At 33.0% G+C, this 11145-nt stretch overlaps 1 protein-coding gene across 2 annotated transcripts in view; it reads right to left on the bottom strand.

The window, feature by feature from the left end:
- The window catches only part of LOC136032558 (putative inorganic phosphate cotransporter), a 59368-nt gene that overhangs the window by 813 nt on the left and 47410 nt on the right, over window positions 1–11145 (bottom strand). For both annotated transcript variants that reach the window (XM_065712829.1, XM_065712833.1), the window contains exon 10: window positions 9047–9132. In XM_065712829.1, the coding sequence (XP_065568901.1) occupies window positions 9047–9132 (86 nt within the window). The remainder of the gene's footprint in view (window positions 1–9046; window positions 9133–11145) is intronic.

Genomic DNA, 11145 nt, shown 5'->3' with positions numbered 1-11145 from the left:
TAAATCGTTCGTATAGATAATTTCACTCACCTTTCATGAGGCTATGACTTACATACCTAAATGTAATTGCTAAGGCCCAATCTCGTTACCGTAGTAGACCTAACTAGGATAGCATTGTCGCTCTGTTTCTCGCTTTTCAACTTTTCAACTTAGAAAATACAGGCATATGCAGAAAATTATCTTTGAAGTAGGCCTGATTCCAGTGGAATTGCTTCTTCTTCTCTAAATACTGAGATCTCTCCTGCATTTATATTTAGTCTATATTTTAAACTACTGTGAACCTCTTAATTTTCAATTCCTCTAATTACAATCACTATTTTGTATATTCTTGACCATTAAACTTGAGATCAATAATGTAGTAACCCCCCCCCCTCCCAAAAAAATCTCAAACAAAGACATTGAAAAATTTGGTATTAAATCTAATATGAATATTTTCTTTAGAACTTATGTAGTTTGCGACTGTCACTTTTTAGATAGAAATTTAGGTTGGCATGTAAATAAAGCTTGGAGACAGGTTTATAGAACTTGTCTATAAACATGAAGGGGCCAATAAAAGCCCCTTCAATCCTAACAGCATAAAGTCCTAATTGACAAAAGAAACGCACATATATTTAATAGATTTGTATTTATGGAAGATTATTTTAGTTTAATGGCTTCGTTCATCTCAAAGCTCGCCACAACTTGACCATCCCAGAATAGGTAGATTTGAGCCAGCATCCCTAAAATTCCTAAATAAATATAGTTTTAACCAGCAGTATTGGCCTGTTTGTAAAGAACAAACTTAAAAAACAGACAGTATTACAATTTTATTTTTAAACTTCAAATAGCACATTCATCTTCTTTGTTTTGGTGGGAACACCCAGTCGGGTTTCATTCTCTACAATAATTTTCGGCTTTGGGATTCTCTTGGCCTTAGTCTCAATTCCCCTGTCCTAGATTCTCGTAGTCTTAGTGATTCTCTTTCGTTTTTTCCATGTATTCACCTTCCTCCACTACCGCTGTTACAGTCTCTTCAGCCACTGATGAGATTTTCTGTAGTCATGGTATAGACTACCGTGTTAGTGCGCTTGACTGACTGGGGCCCATTTTGTAAATTTGTCACCTTTCTCAAAACCCTTGGTGCCTCCCACTCCTTCAGTCACCATTCCCTTGTCTGTCTTCTTTTAGGGTGTAAAAACTTCGAATGGAAACCATTTTTACGCGAAATTAAGGGTAAACTTCACGTTTTTCTGTTTTTCCTCTATGGTAATTTACAAAACCCAAATTTTGAAAAATTTACTAAGCTTGTGAAAAAATCAGTAAAAATGTCCTTTGATTTATTATATTAGGGGTTGATTATCATCTAGGAAAAAAGAGTGAGGCGTTGTGATATTCGCTTTTTAAAGTCTACAGTCGCTATCTTTTAATATCTCTTAATGAATATAATAAATTTATATGGATTAAAACGCAATCAAGACAGCTCCCTATACCTTAATATTATTTACCTGCTCCTACAACAAAGGATTTTTGGGAAAAGCTTCAGGGATCGGCAGAAAATCAGAGGCAAAGCTACGTTCTTGCCTATAATAAAGAGCCATAAGGCTTTAATGCTTTATTTTATATTCATTGTTATAATTCTTTCTCGTAGCTTATCCCATCCTCCTCTTGATTTCTGAACTCTCAAGGTAATTAAATTCATTGACCTGTTCAATTGCTTTATCTTTTCATTCCATTATCAGCAGAGAGCCTGATGTAGACATGTCCTTTGTCTTCCTGACATTCACTCTATGCCTCATTTTTTCAGCCTTTCAAACCGTTCGTGGTAACAAAATCAAACAGTTCGTGGTAACAAACTGTAGTAAGGAGCGACCCGGCTCAATAGTAACCAAAACTTAAAAAATGAAATTTTGATACCAATAGCTACATCAAAAGAATCGCATTTTATTGCTGGTTTTAAATATATAAGTTTCATCAAGTTTAGTCTTACCCATCAAAAGTTACGAGCCTGAGAAAATTTGCGTTATTTTAGAAAATAGGGGGAAACACCCCGTAAAAGTCATAGAATCTTAACGAAAATCACACCATCAGATTCAGCGTATCAGAGAACCCTACTGTAGGAGTTTTGAGCTCCTATCTACAAAAATGTGGAATTTTGCATTTTTTGCCAGAAGGCAGATCACGGATGCGTGTTTATTTGTTTTTTTTTTGTTTTTTTTCTCCTGGGGTGATCGTATCGACCCAGTTGTCCTAGAATGTTGCAAGAGGGCTCATTCTAACAGAAATGAAAAGTTCTAGTGCCCTTTTTAAGTGACCAAAAAAATTGGAGGGCACCTAGGCCCCCTCCCACGCTAATTATTTTCCCAAAGTCAACGGATCAAAATTCTGAGATAGCCATTTTATTCAGCGTAGTCGAAAAACCTTATAACTTTGTCTTTGGGGACGACTTACTCCCCCATAGTCCCCGTGGGAGGGGCTACAAGTTACAAACTTTGACCAGTGCTTACATATAGTATGAGAATAGGGGGATAGGCTGGGTGAACTTTCCATCGAGAATTTATCATGTGAGAAGAAAATTTCTATGAAGAGAGAGCAGGATTTACTAGCATTATTAAAAAAAAAACAATTAAAAAATAAATGTGAAAAAGCTTTTTCAGGTGGAAGTAAGGAACAGCAATAAAACTTAAAACAAACAGAAATTATTACCCATATGAGGGGCTCACGTCCTTCTAATACCTCGCTCTTTACGCTAAAGTATTTTTAGTAATTTCAGCTATTTATTCTACGGCTTTTGTGATTCAGGGGTCATTCTTAATGAATTGGGATAAAATTTAAGCTTTAGCGTAAAGAGCGAGGTACTGACGATGGGGCGAATCCCCTCATATATGTAATAAAAACATGAGAATACAAAAGTTCTTTACGTAAGCCAATTTATAAGTTACGTAAATATTTTACCAATAAAAAGATTCGTAAGAAATTAAAAGTTCTAGTTGCCTTTTTAATTAACCAAAAATCGGAGGGCAACTAGGCTTCGTCCCCGCTCTTTTTTTCTCAAAATTATTCGATCAAAATTATGAGAAAGTCATTTAGCCAAAAAAAAATAAATAAATATGCAAATTTCGTTTTGATTATTCCTCTGCAGAGAGCCAAAATCAAAACATGCATTGATTCAAAAACGTTCAGAAATAAAAAAAAAACAAGTTTTTTTAATTGAAAGTAAGGAGCGACATTAAAACTTAAAACGCACAGAAATTACTTCGTATATGAAAGAGGCTTCTTCCTCATCAACGCCCCGCTCTTTACGCTAAAGTTTTTTACTGTTTTAAAAAGTAGAACTGAGAGAAAGAGTCAAACTTTAGCGTAAAGAACGGGGCGCTGATGAGGAAGCAGCCTCTTTCATATACGAAGTAATTTCTATGCGTTTTAAGTTTTAATGTCGCTCCTTACTTTCAGTTAAAAAAAACTTGATTTTTTTTATTTAAGGGACATGGCTAAATAGTAACTAAACTCTAAAACCATAATTTTGATAAAAATAGTCAAATCAAATAAATTTTATTTTTATGCTGATTTTAATATATAAATTTCCTCAAGTTTAGTCATACCCATCAAAATTTACGAGTTTGAGAAAATCGGCCTTATTTTAGAAAATAGAGAGAAAATGTTTTATAACTATTTTATATAGATAGATAGATAGATAGATACTTTATTTCGTGATTAAACCGAAAACAGGCATTTCACAGAAACAAAAACAGAAAAAAACACTACAAAAAGAAAAAAAGAGAAAAAAAGTAGGCCTACACACTATCTAAAGCAAAACATAAACACTAACTAAAAGTCAAGTCTCTTTGTGCGGGATAAAAATCTGTTTACACTAGTCCGAACTCTATTATTTCTAATTATCAGCGATAAAGGAAACGGCACACTTATTTCATATTCACTTAACTCGAACTCCATTGCTAAACGTGCTCTACAATAAACAGGGCAATCGAATAGAAGATGACTAGATGTTTCCATTAGACCGCACAAGCACAATGGAGAGTCAGCTTTCCCGATCCTATTTAAAAAATGAAGCAATCTACTATGACCTGTAATAAGCTGTGTTATTCTACTATTTAGGGGAATTTTTGATGCAGAGATAAGGTGATCCTTATTTTCAAAAAAGTTAGCCGGCCATGTGCTAACAGAATTTTTAAACTCATCAAACCATTTTGCATACAAAAACTCATTTAAAGATTTACGGTTAATATGAAAGGGCTGAATTACACCAAGGTCATTAGAAGAAAGACCCAAAATTTTATTTTATATACTATTTTATATAGAGAGACTAAAAGTCATAGAATCTTAATGAAAATCACATCACCAGAATCAACGTATCAGAGACACCTTATGTAGAAGTTTCAAGCTCCTATCTACAAAAATGTGGAATTTCTATTTATTGCACAAGACAGATTACAAATGCGTGTTTTTTTTTCTCCATGGGTGATGGTATCGACCCAGTGGTCCTAGACTGTCGCAACAGAGCTTATTCTAACGGAAATTAAAAGTTCTAGTGGCCTTTCTAAGTGACCTAGGCCCCCCTACGCTCAATGTTTTTCCAAATTCACCAGATCAAAATTCTGAGATAGCCATTTTGCTCCCAGACTCCAGAATGACCCCAGAATCACAAAGGCCGTAGAATAAATAGTTGAAATTACTAAAAATACTTTAGCGTAAAGAGCAAGGTATTGTGGAGGAGACGAAACCACTTATGTACGTAATATTTTGTGTTTGTTTTAAGTTTTAATGCTACTCATTACTTCCATGTGAAACATTTTTTATTCATTTTGTTATTTTTTTTCAAATAATACTAGAGAATCTTGTGCCCCCTTCATGGAAATTCTCTTCCCTCGTGATGAATTCCTCCGTGGAAAGATCCTCCCATGTAACCCTCTTGTCCCAACCCCCCCCCCACCCCAACGCGAAAAAGTCTCCCTGATAACATCTTTACACTTCGTAATAACCATTAATATATGTTAATAACGGTCAAAGTTTGTAACTTGTAGCTCCCCCCCCCCCTGGGGACTTTGGAGGATTAAGTTGTTCCCAGAGACATAGTTATTAAATTTTCTACTAAGTTGAACAGAATGACTATCTCAAAATTTTGATCCGGTAACTTTTGGGAAACATGTGCGTGGGAGGGGGACTAGGTACCCTCCAATTTTTTTGGTCACTTAAAAAGGGCACTAGAACTTTTAGTTTTCGTTAAAGTGAGTCCTCTCGCGACATTCTAGCACCACTGCATCGATACAATCACCCCTGAGAGAAGAAAAACAAACAAAAACAAATAAACACGCATCATTGATCTGTCTTCTGGTAAAAAAATAAAAAATTCCACATATTTGTAGATAAGAGCCTGAAACTTCTACAGTAGGGTTCTGAATCTACTGAATCTATGCGGAATCTACTGGTGTGAATTTTAGAGGGTGTTTCCTCTATTGTCTAAAATAAGGTAAATTTTCTCAGGTTCGTAACTTTTGATAGGTAAAACTAAACTTGAAGAAACTTATATATTTAAAATCAGCATTAAAATGCGATTCTTTTGATGTAACTATTGATATCAAAATTCTGTTTTTTAGAGTTTTGGTCACTATTGAACCGGGTTGCTCCTTACTACATTACCACGAACTGTTCGATCAACGTCGCCAGTGAAGTCCAAATCAGAAATCTGTCGGCTGTAAACCTTCATTCGAGAGTACGAAGACTGCATTAGAAATCCAACACAACAATACCTAACAGAAATGGGGATAATGCACATCCCTGTTTGACACAAGACATTATCTTAAGGAAATGCGTATCCTCATTTTCTGTGCAAACACACAATTATATCTTCATAGAGTCCAATTATCATTTTGACTAGTTTATCAATTGCTCCTTAATATTTAAATCTTGTGATAAACAGAATGGAACTCCCTTTCATATTCAATGAAGAGCAATCATATTTTTTGTCCATTTCCCAGGACTCTTCAGCCGTTAGTAAAAGAACGGAAATAAGACAAAAACAAGACGTACCAGGTCTGAATCCGTTTTGCTCTCCCTGGGATGAGTCTTGTGTTGTTCTTGGGCGTTATATTTTACTAGACACGGGAGTTAAGTTAATGGTCCTCCAGTTACCACAAATTATCCCATCGACTTTCTTGAAAAACTTGACTAGTATGCCCCTGGTCCTATATTTTTGGAGTTCTAGTTATTGCAGATCACCACTGGGACGGTAGTACGAACAGTTATGCAGGTTCGTAATCCCATCGACTATTCGATGGGATAGACATAGATACATGTCTATTTGTCAGCTATTTTACAGCTATTGTCACTTCTTTGGTGCTCCACAGGAGGAGGAGGGGGTCAGCACTTACGTCAATTAATAGAAAAGGTCAGATTGATTATGAGCTGCAGTTGTATCTACTATTAGCCAGGAGTGAATAAATGATTTAATGTTAATGAGAATAAAACACGAAGAATTAGGAGCCATCTATTGGGATGAGAAAACAAATAACGATACAGAGACTAAACCGAGGAAAGCTGGATCGGAAATTTTTGTTAAAATTTTGACCAGAAATTTTTATAGACAGGGGGGGAGTCAATATTTTGCCCTGGGCACGACAGAGGCCAGAACCGCCACTGGGCGAGTATATCAGTAGCATCTTAGGAACGGCTATGGGTCAGAACATTCAATCAAAAGATATTATGTGCATATTGGTTGTCTGAAGGGCGTACCTGAAACACTCCAGGAATGGCTAATGAAATTTAGGTGAAACATAAAATCATGAAGAAAGGAAGAAAATGAAGACAATAAGTAGCCAGTGAAGAATTTGAAAAATTATACAAATATTCTGCTCAAGACAAAGACCTCCGCTTGACCGTCTTCACTACAGAATAAAGCTGATAAAAATATAGAAAACCGAACCTTAAAAAAACAACTGAAATATGATAACTTTTTCTTAGTAACGGTGAAAGGGTAACTCTTTCACCGTTATCCTTTCACCGTTACTAAGAAAGGGTCATCATATTTTAATTTTGTGTTTTGTTTAAAGTTTGGTTTTCTATATTTTTATCAGTTTTATTCTGCACTGAGGATGGTCAAGCAGAGATCTTAAACGGAATATTTGCATAGTTATTCAACTTTTCACTGGCTGTTATTGTCCTCGTTCTCTTCCTTTCTTCGCGATTTTATATTTTATCATGATTAGCAAGTGTGGTCTCGGAAATCATTTAACGAAATTTAGTTCAAGCTTTCAGGGAATGTTGAGAGGGTGTTTAAATTTATCAAAAACTATTAATTAGAACTACTAAATCAGAATTTTTATATTTAGATCTTTTCCACCAGATACATGAAAAACTGGTGAAATATTCATTATTTAAACCAAAACTTTGGCGATCAAAAACGAACAGAAATGAATTAAAAAAAATTTTTAAAGATAAGTTTTTCAAAGAAAAGTAAGAAGCCATATTAAATTTTTAAATTTTAAAACGAGAAAAAACTAATATTCTATTTAATTTTCCATTAAAATATTATATTTAAATATCCTATTAAGTCCAACTTAAAATACTAGAAACAGGACTTTAGCTACTACCCTTTTCTCCCTTCCCTAACCGCAAAAGTCTAAAGTTTGTTGCAGTTTACTGAAAACAAATTATATTATAAATATTTTCTTTTATATTTACAAAATTAAAAATAAAAATAGAAATTGCAGTGAAATAAGATTTAAATTGCTGAGTTTCTAAGAATTACTATCATTTTATTACAAATATTCAGTTTATTTTCTTAAGTACTTTCCAGTCATCTAGATTACTATTGTTATTTTATATTTATTTTTCATCCGCATTTTGAAAAACAAAAGTATAGTATTTAAGATATGTACAGTTTTCAATAAAATACAGATGACGCAACAAGCTTTAGACTTTTGCGTTTAAGGAAGAGGGAAAGGGCAGTAGCCAAACTCCTGTTTATAGTAAAATTTGTTCTGTTCAAGATTGACTTGAATATTCAGTTAAATTTTTTCCGCTACTTATTTATCTACATTAATACCTGCGATCTATATACTTTCAACGTCCGTTTATTTTAATTTTTGTTTCTTTTGGGTTTCAGTTATTCTTTGGTAGCATTTTTAATCGTTCGGAGTTTGAACCATTATAGAAATTTATACTTGTTGGTCTCAAGTTTAATAAAACTCTTTAAGTTTGTTTGAAAAATTTCGTTTTGGAAAGTCATTTTTGTTAATATGCATAAAACACGTCATTTTTTCTATTACTATGCATAAAACACATCCAATGTCTGACCATATCGCCTAACTTCCAGAATGTTTTTGATTTTCTAGTAACCAAGTGTGACAATTTCTGGATGTAATAATGACAGGTCTCTACTATGACTATTAAAACCATGGTTAATTCGCACCACTTAGTGGTTGCTATCATCTCAAGTTGCAGTAACTCTTTTGAGAAAGATAAAGTCAATTACTCAGTAACTCAAATGGCTTCAAGAGCAATTACAGATCAGGGACTTATGCAGTTAGTGAATTGTATAATCAAATAGGTTTAAATCATAGTCTTGGCTGCTGAGGGCTTGGATTCATAGGAAGAGAATAATTGAAAACTTAATTATTTCCTTTGTAAATATTTTTCTGGAAAAAGACAAGACCAAAAGGTGTTCAACTTACCGACCATAAGTAAATTCAAAGGTTAAACTAATGGTCAAACATAAACAAGGCTTAATTGGAAAAAAAAGAAAGAATAAACAAAGAAATTTATTTTATTAGATTTAATATTATTTCTATTAGATTATCTAGATTATCTAATTTCTAGTATTAGAAATTAGATTATTATAAAAAGTTAAAAAATGTTCCCGAAAATATGTGAAAACCAAAAATTTCATCTTTTCTAACATTTCATTTTGAAACAGTTAATTTACTTTGCTACACGGAAGTAATTGACATTTTGGCTTATTCTCGGAATATTGCAAAGTGCTTTTCAGGTTAAGACTACTTTATCATAAATTAAAAAATTGCGTCAAAAAAGGCAATAATAGCCATAGACTTACATTTCCATGCGTCATGAATCCTACTACAACTGGACCCAACCATGAAACCAGCATTGATACGCCATTTGTTATTCCAAACAGAGTCCCTGGTAAAATAAACGTATTTTAACGACTAAAATGCATATGAGCATAGCTAAAGATGGTCTTTGGGAGGAAGGGGAGGGGAATCATCTACGTTAATACAGAAGGACTTTAAACGGTAAAACACTGCTTCCACTTCATTCTTCCTAAAAATGAACAGTTCAAAGAGTTTGCTTTTTTGTTGAATGAAAATCAAGATACTTTCTTGATAAAGTAGTAAAACGGCATTTTCTTTTAATTCTAACTAGAAATTAAAGGCGAAAGAGAATGATCTCGATGTCTAATGATTTTATAGAAAAAAGCAAAATACTTTCTAGGACCAAAATTTCTATATTTATGGATTTTTACCTATCTTTAAAGAGAATCTTCTCTTGGTGAAACAGGTGATGATTGAAGCTCGTATGGGTGCAATTCACCCCCAATGGGAATATCTATGAGCATTTCAATAGAAAATGCGCTGAATTTTTAGTTTTTGGTCGGGTTGAGCTTTAAAAGTGGCCAAAGTTACCAGGACAGCTAAAACCAAAAGATTTATTTGAAAAATTCTTTGTTTCTAATTTTAATAGAAAAATATCTAAAACCATCCGACTTCAGGGAGGCAATTCGGACTAAATTCATGGCCTTTAGATTCTTGCTAACCAGACAGCTTCAGTCATTGCAAAAATATTTATTAAAAATGCCCAAAGGTTTCTCTGATGAAGGAAAAAATATATTATGTGCCAAACTTTTAAGTTTTTAAATCATTAAAAATTTACTTAGAAAAATAAAAACACTGATTCAAATGAGATTTTTTGGTTTAATGTCAATGATTGAGCCATCTAAGGGGCTACATGAAAGCATAAAAAAAAATACACCTTTGCTAAAATCCAAACGGATTTCTTTCAGGTTACATAAAAGAAGACTAGCGGCAAACACAAGGAAAAAAGAAGACGATCGAAAAACATACCACAGGCAGAAATAAACACCAATATAGATAAAAAAATAAATTAAATTATTATTTTTTAACAAATAAATATCTCAATAAATGACAAATTGCAGATAATAGCTTGAGCTGGAGCAAGTATGCAACCAACTGTAAAACATAGCAATTAACAGTAAACAGTAAATAACACACAGCAAAATATAGCAACAAAACAACAAAGAAAATATTTGAAAAAGCAAGAGCAAAAATCCTCGAATAACAAATAAAAGCTCGAATAAAAAGTCAGAAAGAAAAAAAACCTGATGAAAGTTTATAATGTTTGAATTGAAAGTTTAAAAAATACCCTTTTTAGAATTTTCATTGAAAAAATTAAAGGATGAAAAAAGAAAATTGTTCCTCTTGATAAATTCTTTTTTACTTCCCCTTAGATCATGAAGGTCAAAATCACTTGTCAAGAGGTATATTTAGGCCATACGTACTTGTTATGTTGTTTAATGCTTAAATCTTTAAATAAGGAAATTTAACATAGAAATTAAAAAAAAATCAATGTTTAAGATGAGAAGTTATAGTGAGGTCATCTGGCTAAGACATCTGGCTCCCTTCCCAAGATTTTTCAGGTGATTGTTTCCAAATTCAAAGGTAATAATCAAAGCTTATCGAATAAAGTATTAATCGATTAGACATTCAAATAAAGATACAATGTCAAGTCATTTTTTAAGATTTATTTTACCCGAGAAAGTTTTGTTGGTTATTTTTCTTATCTTTCACATTTTTTATTTATAAACAAAAGATGGGAGTCTTACTCTTTTCTCATATATGATATCAAATTATATTCATCTACAGATTTTGATATTTGAAATTTAGTGTGCTGGGCTTTTTAGATTAAAAATGCGTTGGAAATTGATTGGAAATTGTTAGAAAAAAGGAGATATTTTATTTCTTGTTAGTTAATTTACATCCTCCCTTCAGAAAAATACAATTAATATTATGTATCTTACTCGGTGAATGGATAGATCTAAAATTCACAAGTCCAATGCTGTAACTATTTAATCCTTCTTGCGCAAAATGCGGCTACAGGCTTATTGCAAAATCACTT

The sequence above is a fragment of the Artemia franciscana genome, chromosome 1 (assembly GCF_032884065.1).
Source record: "Artemia franciscana chromosome 1, ASM3288406v1, whole genome shotgun sequence".
In the NCBI taxonomy this organism is placed as follows: domain Eukaryota; kingdom Metazoa; phylum Arthropoda; class Branchiopoda; order Anostraca; family Artemiidae; genus Artemia; species Artemia franciscana.
The sequence above is the reverse complement of the archived record's forward strand: the minus strand, read 5'-3'. Positions and strand labels throughout refer to the sequence as shown.